The 22,679-nt window shown below is 40.6% G+C and overlaps 1 protein-coding gene across 5 annotated transcripts in view; it reads right to left on the reverse strand.

Annotated features, from left to right (window-relative positions):
* The window catches only part of LOC145988536 (uncharacterized), a 232,395-nt gene that overhangs the window by 71,357 nt on the left and 138,359 nt on the right, over window positions 1–22,679 (reverse strand). For 2 of the 5 annotated variants that reach the window (XM_083123440.1, XM_083123439.1), the window contains exon 4: window positions 26–55. The exons of 1 other annotated variant lie outside the window; for it this stretch is intronic. In XM_083123440.1, coding sequence (XP_082979566.1) covers window positions 26–55 — 30 coding nt within the window. Of the gene's footprint in view, window positions 1–25; window positions 56–551; window positions 847–22,505; window positions 22,597–22,679 lie in introns of those variants that run through there. 2 more of the 5 variants (XM_083123443.1, XM_083123442.1) reach the window with 2 other exon arrangements.

Below are 22,679 nucleotides of genomic sequence, written 5' to 3' on the forward strand. Positions count from 1 at the left end.
GGGTAAACTAAAGAATGCAACTTACTGTAAGGACCATCTGGTAGACAGCGCTCACCTAGAATGAAATACATTATAATTAGACATTTAAATAAGAATACACTTGGATTGCACAATAACTAAATGAAATCCCTCAATTTACGTTAGTATATTACTGAAATCTTACTAAACATTTGCAAGCTAGGTTTCTAGGCCCGACACTACCTACCTACCTAGCAAACAAAATTTCTTGCGATATAGAAACATAATGACGTTATAGTAATGTTGGTCGGTAAAACGAAATTTTTATTTGAAAAACATTGAGAAAATTATGTTCACTTCATGCCACGTGATTCGAATAATTTCGGATAGCTCTAGTGTATCCAACCCATATTATATTTTAATACACTACTTTCCACAAGGCACTTACAATAACTTCAAATTATGTTGCAACGATAATTTCTGAACGCAAACTGTGAGGGACGAAACAAATATCGGTTCTACATGCTGTACACGTTATTTTTTAAACACATATAACGTTACTGTCTGGGAAAATAAAATATTAAGAAACATACCGATTCACAATGCAAGAAATCCGGTGTCGATATCTCTGTTTTCGTGTTATTTACGAATAAAAACAGACTTCAGCTACTCTCGAAGCACCCTGTAGTCTTTTGTTTTCAACATGGTGCAGCCAAGCTTTGTTAGAACACCTGGTCTGTCACGTACAAAAGAAGTCTTGTTAGAAAACCTGTTATGTAGGCCCGTCACGTACACAATAAATTACCATTGAATGGTCAGGTAAAAATATCCGCCCAGCACTATTGAATTGCAAATGAAACCCAAAGAGCAGCTGGATGCGAGCTCCGTCCCCGCACTTTCCCACGCAACTGAGTCACGCACGGCGCCAGCCAATGATTCACCGACGTCGGTTGCCATGGCGACGACCTTTTTGAACCCATTACATGGGGCCGTTGCCATGGCAAAGGCACGGGCATTGTGGGTAACGCTCTACGGTGGGAGGTAATAACATCCTCTCCCCTCTCCCTCTTCTCCAGACCGGATGTTCAACGCTGTAGGTTCAGAACAGATAAAAGGAAGCCCCCACCCAGATTCCCCCCCCCCCCTGCTGGCAAGATGAGAACAAAGGATATACGACGGGGAAAGGGGAGATCGCTTTCCCGCCTGCCATCATAATTGGTTGGTTACGCACGCAAATTCCTATCTCAAACTGAACGAGGTCACGCGTTTCTAGGAGACTACAACAGATGGCAGTAGGTGCTCGGTTAAGCCTGCTGCTTCGATCTGCACACAGCTCAACCCAATACTCTGCCGAAGAAGCTAGGGGTGTTGATAATCGATAGAGACTGAATGAATATTACATTTCATTAATAGTGAAGCAAGTCCAGCCAATTATAATAATAATAATAATAAACGAACTAAAACAGGCAGTGGACACGAACTTATTTCCATTCTCCTTGTCAATTGTACCCTGAGTAACATGATTTTTTTTCAATGTTGGGCTAATCGCGACGAGGATGATGAAGGATTAGGCTTGACTTGATTGATTAGATTCATTTTACTTCGCTTTCCTTCCACTTTAGGCTAATCGCGAGGATGAGGATGAGTGATGGTATACTCACAAAGAATAGCCATGCCCAGGCCAGGATTCGAACCCAGAATAAAAGGAATTCTAATGTTTTCTGAAGTGTTTACATTACGAAAAGTTTATTTCTACCTCACAGAAAGTTAATGGAAAAACTGACGTTTCTTTTTCCTACGTTCCAGCGGGGGAAATGGGGGCAGGCCGATTTCGTGTTGCTTTCGCACCTACTGTACCATAAAACAAGTGAAACTCCTACAAGCTTGCAGTTCGAAGAAGGAAAGTTTATTGTGTGTCTGGTTGGCGTCACACTGTCAGTGGTCATGATTACAGCATCTCGTCTGGCTACTGGAATAAAGCTCGCGCGCTACAGCAGTACGTAACTCAATTCGTTTTTGTTTTGTTTTTCATCTTAATGAAGGCGCCACTTGCACACACATGTCCAAGTGTGTGCACTTTCACTTTCAACATGTTTCTTCTCCACGACTTCCGCGACCCATTACATCTGTGCATGATAGAAGTAAACTGACACGGGCATAGAGAATATTTTTTGGTTGAGGCCAACGTTCCACAAGAAACCAGTGTGTTCGAATTTCGTTGGTGAAAAATAATAGTCCTGGACTAATTATAATGTAGCTGTTACCACATAAATGAATTGTTCATTGCCGTTTTTCTTAAGTACTGATTCTGTCAGAATATTAGCTAATACTTGCAGAAAATTTACTATTCCCTTCGTCTGCTCCGCACATTTTCCCGTAGTACACCCTGGCTTCTCGCAGGCAAACAAGGCTCTGGCGCCTAAAATACGTGGCCATGGTAATCCTCTGTGGACTCGAGTTGTCCTCTCGTGTGTTCTGAGTGTCCATTTACCTCAGCTTTTAATACGTAAAAAGATTTTATCCTCGGAAACAGTATAGTTTTAGTTTTTGTTAGTTATGAATGAATGAATTAGTTTTAAAAATTGAATGAGTGAGTTTATTATAACCGACATATTTAATTTTCTATGTACTGATATGCACATAATATAAAAATCAATCAATGGGTGCAAAATGTAAAATTTGCGAGAAACTCTGAAAATCACGGAATACTAAATTTGCATTATTTCGTAACTTGGTATGTGTGAAAAACGTGTTTAAATGGTCATTTCAACCCACCTACAAGCAATTTCTCACAATAGTTAGGGCATTTCAGTGTTGCCCGATTGCTAAAAATTAAGTTCCTGTTGCGTTTCCTCCTATATTACACTGAAACAAGAGAGGAAAAAGTTAACGTTATTTTTGAAACAGTGAAATCTACAAAGAGCACCTCCACCATTGTAGAGCAGCAGTGTCATTTGGTAAAATTCCTGTGGTGATAGGGTCTATCGCTAAATAAATAAATAAATAAATAATGTGTTTGTTTCCAAGTCCGCTTTATGCAACTAATCGGGACTGGAACCTACAGTTTAAAGTGGAATCCAAACTATTTTGTGCATCCGCCGGGTATCGAACCAGGTGCCCTTTGATTGCAAGGATGCGACGTTACCAACACGTCAGGGTGCGAAATCCGGGGGGGGGGGGGGCGGGGAGGAGTATTTTGTCATAACAACAAAAGTTTCGACTTCAGACATTCTTTTTGCTAAGGCTAACACTATATTTCAAGAGATCATTAACAGATATAATTGAGTTATATTAATAGAAGGCAAAAACAAACAAAAACTGACACAATAAGACCATTTAAACTATTATGTAATTTATTACCAGTTACTACAGGGAAAAGTTTGCTACTTTATAAATATGTTAATTGATATGTATGTATGTATCTCTCTCTCTCTCTCTCTATACTCTCTCTTTCTCTCTCTCTCTATATATAGGGTGGGCCAAACGTCTTAGGACAGTCGAATAAAATAAAAAATACGCGACAGACAGGAATGAAATGTCCCTACACATGATACAGGCGAGGGGGAACCGCGTTTCCGGCGGCCATCTTGAAATCCGCCATCTTGGATTCAACTTCAACATTTCAAATAGGAAGGGGAAGATACGATATACCAAATCAGGCTAGAATTTCACGAGAAATGCAATGGTGAAGGTCTTTTCGACGTATCTTCAACCAGTAGAACGTTATGACTTAATTCTTGTACCAATTTGCTCCTTTTCAAGGTGTCAGAAATTAACATTAAAATGTCTTGAGCGCGTCAGTAACGCATCGAGATCAAAGTGACGTCTAGGGAGAGAAGTTCTCATGCCACTGCACACGATTTTCATTGGATACATCCCGAAGGCCCAGAAATAATAAACACGAATGATGATATCCATGAAAATATGAATGTGTGGCATGAGTCACCAGGATGTGACATGCCTTGCGAATTTGAAATCTAGCCAATATCAGTTTCAGTTCAACATACACAAGAGATTATCTTCGGCCGTGCACTGCGAAGAGAATCAGAAAGCGAACGCTATCTTTTACTCGATATTTTGCAAAACAGACACACTTACGAGCACTATTTATCAGGCTTGAAACAAACGGAAGTTTCCAATTACAAAACGTAAGGGTGGATGTCGTCGGATTTCCCTTTTGCGCGGATGTACTTATTGCATCCGCTATCCTGCCGATAAGTGTGCACTCTTCGGCCAGTATCTTGGAAACTAAGGTAGGATTTTCAAAGCGCAAACAAACAACTCCGTTCGCAGAGGCAATCATGATCGACCAGACCGTCACTCTAAGGTGAGGTGAGGGTCAAGAGGAATGGCTACAGCCACGCGAGATTCACATGTACACATTCTTCGTATTACGTAAGCCGAAAGAGATACAGCAGACATCATATGGGTATTCAAATTGCACGTATCTAGAAATACATTTCAGGTGGCCAAGGGGGGTTTGACCAAGTGTCTCAATAATAATAGTAATAATAATAATAAATTACAATAATATTAAATATGTAAATTAAAAATTAATATTGTATTGTTATTTTTACATGAATAAGTAAAAAGAATAGATATATAATAGCATGTATTCATTATCTAGCTTACGTGTAGCTAAGATCGCCAAAAAATTGTACAACTGCCCTGGAAAGGAAATTAATGTCAAATAGATAAAGAATTAAATATTGACTGAATAATAAAAAAGGAGCTGCCGGGTACGTCTCGCAAGGACCCGTAAAACGTAGTCTCTCCTGTGATTTGTGAATGTGTGTTTAAACGAACCTCAAGTGCAAACATCTGAAGTTTGCTAATAAGCTTTAACCGGACCAACGACACGTTCTTCGAATGATTGTATTTTCCTCATTGAGCTCCCTGAGGATAAAACAATTTTACGTTGCATAACCATATACATTGCCTGTAGCAAGGATTTGTTATGTTGTTTTCCTGATAGATGGGGTTGTTACCTGACCATGATGTAAGGAAGATCCAGAGAGAGGGCCACAGGAAGGAACTTCATTGGTACACACACACATATGGATTTGTTTCACCTATGTGTTGAATAGCACTAGCAAAATGAAACAAAGGCAAAGGATTTTGTGGCAGATTTGTAGAAGTTATAATTTTAGTAGCATAGTTTAGGTCTACTTACAGCTACGTCCTTTGCTAATTTTCATTAAGTTAGTCTAAGAATAGTAATGATGAATCTTGTTAGGTCAGATAGAACGGGAATCGAAAGTATCTTGAGATTATTGAATTCATACAATCATTGTTATGCCAAGAGTTAAAAGGGTTAACCATAACATTTTAAACTTATAGTTGTTACTGATTTGTTATTTTGCTATTAGGGCTTCATTTCTCGAGTTAAGTAGTATTCAAAAGAGCTATGTTCTGTTATTTGAAAACCTCCAACTTGCGGCTTAAAGTTAACACTATTGACATACACTGGCTCAAATTTTAGATTGAATAGCCCTTCTTGGTTATTTGACCGCCTCTGGTTTTCTCAACGAAATGCACCGTGTCGCCTCGGTCTGTTGGTAGCCAAGCGACACGGGTCATTTCAGCCTAAAGCAAAACATTCACTGAAGGGATTCGTGCCACGTGCCACTTCGGTATGAAACTTCCAACAGAGAAACTAGACAAGATCATGATCAAGATCTCTCTCTCTCTCTCTCTCTCCCAATCTCAATATTTAATTTCTCGACACTCATTACTTTTCTTTTCTCTTCTCAAATCTACCTATCTTACTCTTATTTCATTCCACCTTCTCTTTCCCCTCTCAGTTTATTTATCCACTTTGCATCTGCAAAATCCCATAGGCTATTTTTAAGGAAAATTGTAATGCTTTCAACAACATTTAATATCCCAGTACTACAATCACCACCCTTTCCCTTTAGAATCAGGTTCTAATGCTGAAAATTATAGATTGTTTGAAGTCCACTTCATGCACAGTAAGGCTAATCGAGACTGGACCTACAGTTTAAAGTGCAATCCGAACCATTATGTGCCTCCACTTGGTATCTAACCCGGGACGCCTCCATTACAAGGGAACTGTGTTTCAACTATGTCATCTGGGAAGCCTAAGGCTGGAAATCATTGGCGAATAATAACGACGTTACATGTGATATACCCAACCAGTAAGTGGTTGACTTTGGGGTTCTAGTCATCGCTTGGGCATTTATGTTTGTTGTTATAACGAAACTGCATTTCCTTTCCTCAATTTGGATCGATTGATATAGTATAGAGTGGGATCCCGCCCTCCTATTAGAAACAGAAACGAACGTATAACATTGATTTGTGGCATGGAATGATGAACATCACGCCATTTAGTCACTTACCAGTACCACTGGCGCCCCTTCGACGGACATTTTTATGAATGTCTTTTCATCATGCAATATCTTTATCCTCCCTATTATGAGGCGTTTAAGGCATAATTATCGTTACATTGGGAGTTACAGAGAACGTGCCGTCAGTGCCCGACATATACCTGCATGCTACATTTCACAGATTATTCGGGGTCGCGTCCCCCTTTTTCTCTTCTCTAACGACACCAGTGCTGATTGGTTTTATTTTACTTCGGTTTTCTGCCACTTTTGACCAATCGCGACGATGACGATGATTGTTGAATGGACAGTAACAAACGATACCCACGCCCAGGCCGAGACTCGAACTCGTGACCCCTGGCTTCGTAGTGCGCTTTGCTAACCACTCCGCCTCCACGGTCGAATCGGATCACTTGAATCAGTCGCTTGGAACTTCTGATGCAACTCAGATTTTTAAGAGCTGAAGATGGATGATGAAGTCCCAACTACCGAACAGTTTATAGACGAGGTGAAGCAGAGAACAATTTGGACAAAGTTTTCCATTTCCTTTCCTAGTAAACAGATCTGCATGTCGGACCAAACGACACCCATGAGAAGTGTTCTTCTGCTTCATGACAACGCCAGACCTCGCACAGCTGGTGCAACACGTGACAAACTGGACGAAATTCATTGGACATTACTTGAACATCCTCCATACAGTCCACACTTATCCCCTTGTGATTATCACTTGTTTGGACCCCTGAAAGAAGCACTCGGAGGTAAGGGTTTTCAGGATGACGCAGAAGTGGAAGAGTTCGTGTGCAACTGGCTGCACACACGACCGAGAACTTTCTGGGGCAAAGGGATTGCCAAACTCCATATTCGCTGGCAAAAGTTCATTTCAGTTCAAGGGAGCTATGTAGAAAAGTAAGTACTTCGTTTTGTATTTGTATTTTGTTTCAATAAATTATGAAAAATAAATTCCCATTTATATTTGATTCACCCTAGTACACGTGATCAAAGGCAATCAGCAATTAAAAAGAATGTTCAATTTGCTTATACGCGTAACTTGCGACAATCTGTTACATTTCATTCCCAGTAATACTTTCTGATGGGATAAACAGCCCACATCTTCTTTTCCATTTTTTTTCTCTCCCACTCGCCGACACCAAAAAAAAATCAGGCACTGATCCATCTCTCACTCTGTGCGCAAAAAAACACATGGGACGGCAGTGCTGTTACCATATGTCTACACCAGACATCTACTTCTTTCTTCGAAGGCAAATCCGGCGTGCACAAAATAAGCTTACAAAAGAAGGCCCCTTTTGCAGTTGGGGGGAAAGAAAAATGCTTGCATGAGAGGCCAGTAAAGTTGCAGCTTCATCAAGAACCATAGTTCGCTGTGAGGTTTGTACACTCTGCTGCCAACTTGGGTGAAATTATCATACATCCAGCTTCTTAAAGTAAAACATTGCTACTTGATTTTATATGCAGGAACATCGCATGCTTCTACATGGATGTTTCACCACCAGACTTTTCTACCCTTCTCCTGAGCTGCTGCTACGATGATTCCAGCAATGTAAACAGCAGTATAATTACATCTCTTTGTTTGCCTTGTAACCTACTACGGCAAATCGAAAAGTCCTTGCAACAATTTTTTTTTTCAGCCGAAATAATAAACATGCAGGAATTGTTCTATGTACCTTGCACTATTTTTCCACATAGTCACCACAGCGGTTCAGGCATTTGACCCATCGCACCACTAGTTTGGAGATAATGCTGTTGTAGAATTCGGCCGGTTGATCGTGGAACCACCACCAGACAGCTGTCTTCCCTTCGTCGTCGCAAATGAACCTGTCCTGCCAGGAACTTCTTCAGTGGACCGAACACGTGGAAATCACTGGGGGGCGAGGTCTGGACTATAGGGAAGAAGTTGCTGACGGATTATTTTCACGTATTGCAGAGGTAAATATACTCTTTGATATTGGTATTACCAAACGTATATTCAAAACTGTTCACTCATTTTGGAAATATACCATTTTAAAGAAAAAGGTGTCAAAATGAGGGCTTGGAAAATGGAGTGTTAATATGAAATAATGGTAAGGTTCAAAATAAAAGCCGATCGACTGATTGATTGGTCAAAATAAAGTGTACTCTAGGATAATTACATAGCGCTACATGTTTTTGTTCTTCTTAGGACCAAGTTGTGTTCGTGGCATCATGTACCTGAAACAAGGAAACCGGGGTTGTAATATGGAACAGGTATTTCTTACAAATTCAAAGTGTTCCATATTGCCACCAGCAGACATTTTCTCATCTGAGTACTTTCGAGAACACGTTACTTTGTGTTGCTAATAAAACTAATAATGCATCAGAAACATGCACAATTATTACCTTACAACAATTGTTTCATGGTCGAAAACCTGCCGCTCTTGCCTATGACGACGTTGCTAACTCAACTGCGTGCATGCTCCAGAATCTCCCATTCGAATGGCTGAAGTATCTTCTTGCTCCATAGAAAACGAATAACACTTCGCTGCTCATACGACGTGGAAGTGTTGAGTACTATACAGCCATCTTTGCAAACTGACAGCAGCGCCGTGCCGCGGAGGAACCGAGAGTTAACGCTGGACCGTTCCTAGAAAATCCTATCGCATTGAATGTATATCTCGGTTTCTCAATCACACTTACATTTCGGCTGAAAGAAACTAGGGCAAGGACTTGACGATATGCCCTCGTATATCTAATCGCATTATGCTGTATACAACAGTAAATGTAACCAGTTATGTTCACACACATTACTGTCGTTCCTGAAAATTCAGACAAAATTGCCTTCTCAGACTTATCAAGTTGCTAGTCTGTGCTCTTACTCTCAGATGTTCGACTGCTCGGTCATTCAGCATTCAATCAAGTAGACTAGAACCATAAGCGCCATCTCTTAGCTGATGTTTATTTTAAAATACCTACGCGCGCTTCAGGAAACACTGGGTTAGAATGATAGGATTGCTGTCATCCTGTATCAGAGTTGACACTTCCGCAGCGCGACAATCTGATTTGAAAGTTGTGAGCGGAAGTTAGGTTCCTGACGATGCAGTATGGAGTGAACTTCCTGCTTCGTTGCGAGATTCCAAAGCCACGCCTATCCGTGTGACATGGCCCAATCCTTGACCACAGAAATGAAAGAGTTTTTATTCTCACGATCTCACCACTAAACTTTTCAGGTTCGAACCCTCACGCGGGCATGTGTGGCCTTTCGTGAGTACGACACAATGCGATTCTTACCGTGTTATACCCGAGTCAATGCGACTAGAGTTCAAACGTCAACCGGACACCATTCTCTACTCTCCACTGAACACAAAGGCCTGGCTGCAGTGTTGCCAGCAGCATAGTGCCGGTGTTTAAATTGTACAACCACAACCAAATGATTTCCGGAGGTTGTTGCCATAGAATTTCACATCACTACCATTTTTGCTCAATCCCTGTTACGCGGCGCACAAGATCTAATGATAAGGGGTTTGGCGTGTACAGTTTTTTTTTAAAGGTTTTTGTTAAAAAAAAAATCAAACATCCAACACCATTAGGAACAAAATGGGCTAATTAGGACTGGTCCTACAGTTTAAAATAGGCTTCCTAATAACTATGTGCCTCCAACGGGTATAGAATCCGGGATCCCTTGATTACGAAGCGATGACGTTACCACCGTGCCACATGTTGCTTTTTTAAGAATATTTAGTCGTGTATACCTCCATCTATATATATATATATATATTTTTCTTCCTTCCGGTTGCTCCTTTGCACATTTTTTTTGCCAGACAGCCGGTAAAAAATAATAAAAAACACAATAAACAACATTGAGCGGCATTGTTCCGAAGGGATAAGGTAACAATGGATGCCGATTCTTGTTAAAAGTAGGAAGCAAGTGTAAATGATAACTCTCCCCCCCCCCACCAACGATTTTGTCTTGAAATTCCCCCCAAAAAACTTTTCCGGGGGGGGAGAGTTTTGTTCTCACAACAAACATAAACAATTAGTTTGGGAGTCGAATATACTTTATTGGAAATATCGAAGACATACGCAAAGAACGGACTACATAGCATCATATCTAAAGACACTGAACCTAGCAAATTAGTTGGACTTGTTATTTCTTCTCCATTTCTCATCGTCTTTCGTCAGTTACCGCAAAAAATATAAATCTACTATTATTTTTTAATCTCTCTAAATTTTTGCCCCTCGCCCCTTAGTCACGCAAATCATCATAGCATATTAAAATCTTGAATTTACAATGAAATTTTGAGTGAAGGACAGTTGATATAATATATTCTATATTTTATAATATAATTTGATTACTTAATAATTGACACATAAATATTTAAATACCCTATGATATATATATGATAGATGTAAATTATAAAGAGAAGGTAACCAAGTGTATAGTGTGTGTGGGTTACCATGACTACATGACTTGGGTTATATGGAGGGACGGACATGGAGTAATGTATACATGAATAAGTTTTTATTGTGATATATTATGTGTTAGTTTTACACAATTAAACAGGTGTTATCATCGTTCGGTGTTGTACTTAATGACTTATTTATCATGAAGTAAGTCTAAGCAACGGGGAGCGAGATGATATCAATATATAACACACACACATAGTGTGTGTGTGTGTATCTGTGTCTGTCTGCTCCTTCCCCCCGCCACCAATCTGCAGTGATTTCGCACCCTGATAAGAATGCCCCTGTGGCGCGTTGTAATCCAAGTTCCAACCGTAAGCGAGCGTGGGCGATGCAATCAGCTACTTGCATTGTTCGTTGCGTTGACAAATTTTGCAGCACTGTACAAGAAGACAAGAGCAGGGGAAGCGAAATCATAAAACCAACAACTGTGCACTTTAGTTAGCCGAAGGCACATCTTGGTTAAGCTGTACAGTCGGTCAGTGTTACTTGCGATACGACCATTGAAGAAGTGCGGGAACGCTACCTAGACGGGAACCAGGCTCCGTGAAAAATCGCCTGCTGCTGAGCCAGCATTCAAGTTTCTCACATAGTAACGTCGTTTGCAAAATACGTTAAGGGAGGAGTCGGGTAGAAGCCAAAACAACAAGCGCGATAATGGAATAAAAAGAGAAAGATAAATAAACGCCTAATGCCTACCACGCCTTGAGAAGTCTCAAAGAGTAAGCTTTGCTGTTCATTGCAAATGAACCTGTTGTTAGAGTTTTACCTGCGATTAGAACCACAGCACCATGACTTGGGAGTTCTCCGAGAGCGTATAGTTTTACATTACGATTTTCTGATCATGGTATATTTATTTTTCGAGTCGCCAAAATAGAAGTGACAATAGGGTCACAAAGATTGCATGCCTGAATCTGTACGTCTTCATCGATTCCCGACTCAAGAAAGAGGGGAGGGAGATTAGCTGATTAGATGGAACATAACAACAAACTGTAAGGGGGGGGGGGTCTGTACAGAGCTTGCCGCGTAGTTTCATTCTGGTACATAATTATGATTGATGAGTGATTGATTAATGCATATAGTCAGGCAAGCCAACCACGAAATGGCTGCACCCCCGCAACCAAGAAACTGGGAAATTCTGGTAAACAAAAATCTACTTGCAGTACTACTTGTGGTAGCAGAGAGGGAGAAAATCGGAAATAGTTTCGCAGATTCGAAGTTTCCTTCGTTCTGAATCTGTCAGCAGTCCGTTCTGACAAACGCAAACATCATATCGCATATTCAGCGGTGCACGAGGAGGCAAGGTTCTTCCTGCCCCCCCTAACACACTCACATATCCCTCCAGTACGGTTTCCCTCTCCAAAGGTTGTGTTCAGTACGGAAAGGTTGCATACTTCCAAGTTGCAAGATGATTTCATCTCAACAAGTGGAGCAATGCACAAGGTGTGTCTGGAAAGTAAAGACACAACGCATGTAGGCCGAAGCTAAATTTGGTTATGCGTACGCGAATGCGACTTGCACACTTTGTCCTCGCCGTTCGGCGATCCAGAACCCCGTGAAATGCAGCTTCTCATCACAAAAGGCTAATTAATGTCCTTCAGAAATTCACAAGACATATTGTCGTTGGTTTATGGAAACATTATGAATCGACAAGAACTAACGAAGTGTTGTAGTGAATTCTCGGGAGGCAGGGTCGATGTTTGATGACAAAGAAAGGAACGGTCGGGCAACTTTGATCTCTGGCCTTCACAAAACTGGAGAAGAAACTCACGCTACTCGCCAAAAGGATTCACGACCTCATATCCCAAGTGTCTTAACACTACGATTCATGACGCTGTGGCTGTGAAATTTGGGGTTAACGGACAGAAACAACACGAAACGGATGAATTTAGCAGAGGAAGGAGGTAAGTTTCTGGACTCCATTGTCAGTGTTTCTTCCCCAAGAGAGGGGTCGATGATGAAGTGAAAGAAGTCACGACGACGTTCAACAAGCAGGTGACATTCTTCTTCTATTTCTCTGGGATACAGCACGTGATTTCCTGAATTAACCATTTGGATATAACTATGTTGATAAGTAAGCACGTACAGGTAATTCAAGTGGAAGTTTCGGAAATAAAGATTACGTGATTGAATACTTATTCGCCTTTATATCTTTACTTTCCGGACGTACATTGTAACTAATTTATGCATACGTAGACTTCCAGTTTTGCTAAGAGTGCGTGTTGTTATGTTCTGCGTTGTCTTGTCTGACGATACCAGATAAATCAAACCCTCTACTTCCTTTCTGTTCTTCAAGGGTGCATTTCACCCCTAGTTGTACGAGAAATGGAACAGTAGCACATTTTTATTTAACTACCGCTAAGTACACAAGAAACTGATTTGTTTTAATTAACAAAACATTTGGTTAGGTTTCTTAATAGACATGAAAAAAAAATGGTAGGCTTTACTAAATTTTATAATTTTGGCCAAAATGTTTGTTAATTGTAAACAAACGTGGGACAATCATTTCTTGGTTGCATATTTAAACAAATATTTCGTTATCAGAAACTATTTTGTTAGTTACTCCTAAAAAACCTTCTCTCTTTGCGTGTGTGTGTGTGGGGGGGGGGGGGCACGCACAGACCTAAACTTGTGGTGGTATCTAATTTATGTCTTCAACTATGCAAATGCTCTGTATGAACGATCAGTTGCAAAGTAAAATTCAAATATCATTAAGGCTAACGAGGGTCTGGCGCCTGGGCACACGGCCAATACATTCCTCTGTGGGGCTTATATGTTGTCTCGTCCACATGTGTGTGTGTGTCCCTTCACCCATTTCATCATATCACCATTCATTCCCAACGTTAAATAAATGAATGAAATATCATCGACAAAAGTGGTCTGAAAATAATGGAGCTAACGTTGGATGTCAAGGCACGGGAAAACCTGTACTTCACGGATTTTGAATTTGCGTCGCTTTTCTGCCAATTTGACTAATCGCGACGACGAGGATGGACGAAATTGACGAAGAGACACTCCCAACGAACACTCATGCCCAGGACGGGATCTGAATCCGGGGCCCGTGGCGTCGTAACGCGCTAAGATAACCACTCAGCCACGGAGGTCAGATTATATTTTCCAAAGGCACAGACATCCCGGCGCAAAATACTTTGCAGCCTGTGAAAGATCTCCCATCCTCCACAGATGAACGGGTGAAACTAAAAAAGCAGGTGTTGGCGACAACACGCGCCCTGTGACTCCGATGCGGTTGCTCGGCTTTTCTGAGACAGTCCAAAAAATGGAGTTCCCACGAGCGTCTTTGGGTCAACAGATGGTCCTGCACGAGACCATGGGCGGTGAGGATGACGAACTACGCATACACACACGTGCTAAGGAAATCCGAGCGTGAAGCTGTATATTACATGTTCCATTTCTCGTACAACTAGGGGTGAAACGGAGGCCTCAAAAACGCACAGATGATGTACTGCCTCGAATTAAACAGATACTTGACAGTCGACATCACCAGTGTTTCAAAGCCGACACATTCCGCTGCAGTAGCACAGGTAAAACAGCGAACACGGAAACGGGGCTGACTGGGGTACCTCAGTTGATACAGAAATGGCACAGCACACCAGAAAGAGTTTTATGCGAGTCTATATTTTCACCTAACTTTCTATACATATAGTGTGTGTGGCAACTGATCACGATATGTTTTCCTTGTAAATTATGTCCGCGTCGCACACACGGAAACACATGCAATTAATGGAAGCATTGAATTAATTAGACGTCGCGTTTCTCCCGCGTCCGGTTAATCACGACGATGAGTGATTATATGGAATCGATGACCGGTCACTCACAAAGAACACTCATGCCCAGACCGGAAATCGAAGCCGAGACTCCTACCATCTTACCGCGCTGTGCTAACCACTCAGTCACAAAAGCAGGTAAAACATTTCTGTGAATACGAATATATGCATATACTAAAGATATAAGGGTCGGTGCATAAAAAAGCCGCGCTCTTGGCTTATTTGCTATTGTAATCTACCCTTTGCACGAGTTAGCCTCTACTAAACGAATCTTGGTTTAGAGGGAAAAGCTTTGCCACTGTTTGATACATTTTCTCTCTCTAAGCTTTTGAAATAAACACTGTTACAGGAGATTATTTCCGTTATGCATTAGCAGCCTGAGGCGAGTCATAACTCAGGAAGCCTCCAATAAGCAAGTGAGACGCTGTAGATAGGTTCGTTAGTTAGATTCACGCACTCGGCTAGAGATGATTAGAGAATAATCTGTGCGCATTTGGGGGGGGGGTAGAAGTGCTCCAGTTCGCGGTGTCAGTCCTGGACTTAATATTCCTCGGGGTGTTTTTTTTTTGTGTTTATGTACAGGGTGTTTCCGGGCTGATGATACAAACTTGCAGGGATGATGGAGAAGGGCACATGTATCAATTTGAGATAAGGAACCCTGGTCCGGAAACAACTTAGTCGAAAGTTATAAGTGAAAATCGGTGGATGAAGATGTAATACTTTTATTACCTGCAGAAGTTTCACAAGCTGCTACATTCACAACAGTTGTTCCACTTGATTTCTTCTTGTGGTGTCATGTGAAAAGTCTTGTGTACGAGACACCTGTCGAGACTGAAGGGGATCTCCTGGCAAGAATTCTCGCTGCCTGTGAAATTGTTCGAACGACCCCAGGGTTGTTCCAACGGGTACGCCAGAACTTTGTGCGACGATGTCATGCCTGCAGCGAAGCTGGGGACGGAACTTTGAACAACTGTTCTGAATGTAGCAGCTTGTGAAACTTGTACAGGTAATAAAGGTATTACATCATCATACACTGATTTTCGCTTAACACTTTCGACTAAGTCGTTTCCGGACCAGGGTTCTTTATCTCAAATTGATACATGTGCCCTTCTCCATCATCCCTGAAAGTTTGTATCATCAGCCCGGAAACACCCTGTATATATAGTTTAGTGTACTGTTTGATTGAAGCTTACATTTTGTACACGCCAATTTTCTCCTCAAGATATTTGCAACCAAGTAGAACTGAAATACTATTTGGCCTCTGAAGACCGTAGCTCGAGTGGGCGAATCCAAACGCGATTGGTGAAGTTTGTTAGACACGAAACTAGGCTCGGAGTTTCAGATCAGATCAATGCGGTTCTATTTCTTAGCTACGGCGACGTTCTAAGTTTCGAACTTTTCTAAACGGACGACGATCTTCACGGAACCTGCTTCCCGGTATGCGTTCACTTGCAGCCGCCACCCCTACTTCACCACTGGATTCGCCCTGTCGGCGCATGCGCACTGATGTCGATGGTCGCGAGTAATGCAGACTGACTATTATGGTAAGTGCTCAAAAGTAGCGAATTCCCATGGAGTGTGTCATGAAATCAAAAGAATAACAGGATAACAAAAGACTTAGTTAAATTACTTATCCTCATCGTCGCGTTTACCCTACAGAGACAGAAAATCGACGTAAAAGTAAGAAAAACATCAGCCAGAAGGGAAAATTTACCTTGGTCACTTTGTTAACTTCCTTTGATATACTAAGGCGTCATGGAAGATAAGAACACTATTAATGTTGTTACTATACAACAAATGAAAATAATGCCAACTGCGCAAAAACTCTCTTCGCGGATGGCTTCTTAAATGCATCAAAATAACATTCCTGTGTAACATCACTTCCTATTTTCTGTCCCGCAACGCACAACCTCCACAACCCCCCCCCCTTCCCCCACCCATACTGCTTCCTCACTGATGAATACAATGGAATGTGTATTTCCGGCAATATGTTATCGTCGGTGCTTGCGCGTTGATGAAAAGGCATCCTTTTTTAAATGTGTATATTTTGTCGGGACATAAAGACCATGTTGAACATAATAGCAGCCTGCTTCTCTTTAGTTACAAAGATAAAACATTTTTAAACTTTTTGCTCTATTGGTTATTTACAAGTACGTTTCAATTCTTAACATATCTTATTTATCCACATGCGTCTTACGGCCGTTCCTGGCGTTTAAATATAGAACTACAAGCGCGCTGCCTTCGAAAGCACGTTATTGTATTGGAAACGATTGTAACGATGGCTGCGTATCCATTCTGTATGATTAGGAAATAAATTAACGATAGCCAACCAGCACTACAGACTTGACTTTCCTCTAATAAAGGTCAATTCCACGTGGGAGAAATGCTGTTATGAGGCGCAAGCGCAGATACTTTCTTGCAGAAGAAGCGTGAAGAACTCGAAAGTCGAAACATTAATAATACCTGTCTGTTGATATAAACACTATTAATATGTAAATATTGTACATTTGACTGCATGTTTTGTAGGTAGTTTTAAAAACATGAAGGTACGGGTAAAAATAATTTTAAAATTCACTGTAATATTTCTCCGATAAGATCATTCGACAATAAAGCATGAATTGAAGGGTACACAAGTAATACATAATTGGCAAGGAAAAAATAAAAGATCCGTGACCAGGACTCGTATTACAGAACACAACACGCTTAGAAAGGTTGCACCAAATTACTGTTTCGATATCCTGGCCACAAATTCTCCAACATAACCTTGCCAAGTGAACTCTAGCAACTACGCTGCTTAATTTCCATATGTGTATGGACATTGGTAAGCTCTGACAAACAAAACAAGTCTCCTTCCGTAAAAATTTAACATTTTTATGAATTATATCTTGTCTAATCTGGCAGTGAAGTTGCGAGTGTGGAACTTCCGATTGCTGCACGAGGCAGCCATGTTGCTTCGTAACTTCCAGTTAGGCTGGTAACTGCAAGAAGGAGTAGCAGTAAAGATAATCGCCACCAGAGTTCCAGTTACGTGCTAACTGTACATTGAAAAACCGAAATTTTCACAAACTTCCAGTTACGTGCTAATATGAATCTTAACTGAACATTGAAAGACCGGTCCAGTGTGGAAAATTTAAGCAGAAAACACATTTCAAGGTGTATTTATAAACTACAGTTAACTCCAGGTCACTGACATACGCGTACTCCAAAAGCGTGTCGAGAGGTGGGGGGAGGGGAGGGGGTTGAACCCAAATGTTTTTAGGTGTCCCAACAAAACGTACCACTTGGGTTTTCGCGACGAAACGTACCACTCAGATAAACAGCTACCTGTGAAGGATCCACAAATAACTTCAAAATATTTACTCCGAGACAAAACGTACCACTTCAAGGAAAACGCTTGAACTTGCCCTTGACATGTCAGACATTCCAATATGGTGCGCTATCTGCCACCCGAATCAGTACCCAGCTAACTTGACCTCGACATGTCAGAGATTACAACACCGTGCGCTATCTAGCACCCAGCTACGTTATTCGTTTTACTCAATTAGTAATTACGACTTTGATCTCTTAGGTGGTATATTCAGTTGGGAGCATGAACATGGAAATAAGAGTTAAGTGTTACTAAGAAGGGCGGTTTGTGTGCTCATTTCGAGGGACACGCTTACAGGAAGAAAAGAGAAGCGAAGGATGGTAACACAAAAATACTATCACGTGGATTTGCGTAAGGCGCCAATCTGATAAGTTTTGCGTTTTCACAAAATCGAAAGAGAATAAAGTGGTTAGGTTAGGTGGAAGCACGGCTAAGAAACAAATACAAACCCCTTAGATCTTGTTTGAAGGCAATAGCTTACACGCAGAAATTGGAATGAAACAGAACGATTCTCCAACATGACAAAATACAATATTCTTGTTGCTCACATAACTAAAATTAAAATCGGAAAAAAAAACGATAAAAGATAAAACAAAAGGAAAAAAATGTGGACGACAGCTTAACCACAGCTGAATTTAAACTCGCCAAAATAGCTCAGTCCAAAGCGTGGATAAAGTGTAATGGAAATCAGCAAAACTACAGACAATCGTAATTTCGGTAAATGGTTTTTGATGCCGACCCATCAAGTGGTACGTTTTGTCGCATCGCAAATATTTTAAGACTCATTGGAAAACCCTTCGCAGGTAGCCACCAGCCACCTAGGTGGTAGGTACGTTTTGTCGCGTATTCGTTTTTTAAATAGTAGTGCTAACAATAAAGCATTAAAATTAGCTCTCTTTGCCCACTTCATATGGCTTTGGATTTGTATGTACATACAAATAGACTCATTTTAATATTCACAAATGGGGAAGAATGGTTATGAACTGTCTGCACTAAGTTGTAATGAGAGAGAGAAATAAAATTCGGCTCTGAAAGCACATTAGTTCTCATGCAATGAAGCGAAAGCTTAAATTGGTCTTGCACTGCAAGTGACGGAAAATATCATTGGTTGCGTATAGGTGGTAAAGTGTTGCACAATGATTAGAAATATACATTTTTTATTCTAGAAATTCGAAACAAACAGGGGAAATTCGAACAGAATTCGAGATTTCTGCATATGTGCATGTCAAGGATTGTTGGTGCTGAAATAATAATAGGCACAAACGAGTATCACCACCCCTTCCTCCATGGCATGCTTTCCTGATTTTCTGGGAACCCTACTGGATGCACCAATCGCTTTTTCCCTTTAAGTTACTTCTATTTAAAATTAAAAGTATCCACTCCGGACATAGCAGAAGTCACGTGACTTCTAAGAAGTGGTTTTCTGCTTCAAAAACAGAAGAAAAGAACAAAAACTATATACACTAAAAACTTAACATTTCCACCCTCTAACAGGGATCTTCTTCAGAAAATGATCCACGTTTTTGGTGCAGAATATTTCTTATACAATAAATTTTGCCTTTGTCAGCAGTAGTGGGATTGATGCTACTATAAACCCACGAAAGGAAGAGCTCCTCTCCAGCAGATTTGTTACACTTAAAACAAGCTCAACATGGCCATATGAGCTTTTTGCTCTAGTGTGGAACCCTGTCTAAACCAAGAGTTTTGTAAAAATTCCCTCGGGAATTTTTCAGAAAAGAAGAGCTCCCTCAGATTGATTTGTCTATACTTAAAACTATGGCAACTTCTCTTATCATCTTATTGTTTCTGTCAAAATCTTGAATTGATATTTATTGGGTTCTGAGACCCAGTGGAGTGTGGTGCATTGCCTTGTAATCAGGAGGTTTTTGGGTTTGAATCCTGGTAAAATGTGAAGCCTCCCCTGATGGCAAAATGTCTTGCAAACAAGGGGCTCTGGGTTCGAGTCCTGATAGATTGAAATATGTGTGGCACTCCACACGTGAGATTTTGAGATAGTTGATATACAACTCCCAGATCTTAAACCTAGTAAAAAGTGTTTTACAACAGAGCAAAATTATTTTATTATTTTATATTTTAATAGCTGTTGTCTGGGTATAAAATCATATTAACTGCTGTTATATTTTTATGAGGCAAAACTCCCTGATCAATACACTGGAAGAGAGGTCAAGCAAACATAATTAACCGCTTGCATGTTCTTCTAATCTTTTGATCAGTCCTATGTTTCGGCCAGCAACAAATTATGCTTGCCCGGGAAATTAATGCCAGCAGATATAATCTACACTGCGTCTTTTCAGAGTTATTCATCATCAAAGAGTAATTGCCTTCTTTCTGTATGCCTGGGAGATTTTATCTGCTGGCATAATTTGCACTGTACCTTTTCCGAGGGAAATTACATGTCATTTATCATGGGACTCAAAGAGAAATTCTTATCTACACTCTGCCTTTTTCAGGGGCCATCCATCATATTGAGGAAATTCCTAGTATTTGCCTTCTCGGATATTGTCATGCAAATTGAATTGCATTTAGGTTTGGTCTTGTCGCAACAGAATAATCATTGCAATATTTCTGTATTTAAGCTTTTCTGTTACGGGCAGATGTGCTGTTAAATTTGGGTAGGTAAAAGCTTTTCTGCCACGAGCAGAGGTGCTATAAAATTTGGGTAAGTAATATATTTTCTGACGGTAAAGTGTGTTGTGCAACAGTATAATATCTTCTAGAATTGCTCTGTGAATGTTTTATTAACATGGAAACAAGGCTTAACAGTGTTACTACTGAAGTCTCGTGTGAACAAAATTCTGAACCTTTGCGAATTCATTAGGCGGTCAAGTTGAATGAATGTTTGAAGAAGGCTGCAGAAAGTTTGGAAGAATTTATTGCTGCAATGGTATGTTACCGTTCGTTAATAGCTCCAGGGGACTGGTCTTCAAAGCTGCAAACTGTCTGCCAAGGAAAAAATCCGTTATCAGCAGAGATTTGCACTTGTAGCTTATCTGCTACAGGTGGGTCAATGACTGGCAGTGAAACTGGCTGGTTTCCGAGAAACCACGTCAAGAAGGATGTTACTATAACTGGAGAACAGATTTCTAGGCACAAAGAACTGCCCAGAAAGGTGACAAGAGGGTCACCGACATTTTCACCGTGATTTATATCTATTTTTCATCAAATTGTGATAGGCCATTACGTTTGATTTTTATTTTCTATCTTGCAGGGTCACTTTTAAGCAAGTACCCATTTCGACAGGACAGGTACCTCGAAATCCTCATGTGTCTGGTAGAACACTTTCCCTCAAGACCTTTGTGACCCCATGTTACAGGGGTCCATTATAATCCACGTAAAGATTATTAAATACGTAATTATTAAATCTGTTAAGACTCTTACATCTTATGGATCGTAAAACACTCTTCAACTTCAGTTTTCGCTAACCAGAAATATACTTTGGCGTTTTTCGTCAGAACCGGTTGTTCTTTAAACCCCCCTCCAGAACGTGGAGCTAGCTCCCCTTTCCTGTGGATTAGTGAAAGAACATGTAACCTTGGCCTTAACATGTTGCCAAATACAATGAAAAACAAACTATTTAAAAATGCAAATACACGTTTTATCACTATTCGCGAAAAGCTGACAATTGGAACTCTTATGAAATTATGGCGGTTAAAAAAAAGAAAAAGGTTCCTGTCCTCAACTTAGAAGTTTGGACGCGACCCCTCGCCACCAATAATTTTCGTTGGGTTACGTGTGGTCAGTGCAACACGTCCCGTAGCTGCTGATTATTATTATTATTATTATCATTATGAGATAGGGAGTTGCTACTTCTTCCAGTGCCCCCCCCCCTGTCACTACGATGATGGTTCAACACCGAAATTTTGAAGAACGCACCGAATCGAAACCTGAACAGTTTGCACCGAAAGCACGGTTGCTAACCACTTCGCTATGAAGGGGATCGCTAATTCAAAATAACCGTCCATAAACTTTCAGAAAAGTGGAAATGCATGGTCACTAGATTTAACACATTATTTGTCGAAGATAGAAATATAAAAAAAATATTATGCGTAAGTAGCATTTTAGAAAAATAGAAGATATGCACGTAAACACTAACTACGTAATTTAATTTACTGGTTGCATTAACTGCGTGTAAAATAATCCTCATGTTTTAGAACAAACTGTCTACTGTGGTACTGTGGCTTTTAAAATTTGCAAGGAATAATCCCCTGCATACAGTGGGGTGCCCAAAAGGGGGGGGGGGTTGGTAGGGGTTATAACCCCCCTTTGGTCCAGTATTTCTAAAAAAAAAAAGAAAGTCAAAGGCAGGAAAATATGACGAAATGAGGACAGACTACTTAAAAAATGTACACATAACCCCTCCATTTCGAAAATCCTGGGCACGCCACTGCCTGCATAACAAATCCATTTCACGATTTTCTTTAGTCCAGTTTTAGTAGCTTTTTCCGCGTTCCAATTGGTGGCAACACTGCTATAATTCAAAGACGTACCGACGGTTGGCACGTATAGAACTGTCACATATGGTACTCCCTGCAGGATACAGACAGAATAAAAATTTACCTGTGGGGGCAAAATAAGTGAGTAAAAGGGTACATTTACCTTATTCATTCTCTGCATTACTGTGACTAGTACAAGGTCAACTTCTTTCCAGAAACTGGAACGCGGTCTTCCACTACGAGCACAATGTTACACTATATGCACAACTTCGGCAGTCTTTTATCCCTTTGACTCACAACACACACACACACACACGCATAACACAATGGCACTTAT

The sequence above is a fragment of the Lepisma saccharinum genome, chromosome 6 (genome assembly GCF_977018435.1).
Source record: "Lepisma saccharinum chromosome 6, izLepSacc3.1, whole genome shotgun sequence".
NCBI classification, from domain to species: domain Eukaryota; kingdom Metazoa; phylum Arthropoda; class Insecta; order Zygentoma; family Lepismatidae; genus Lepisma; species Lepisma saccharinum.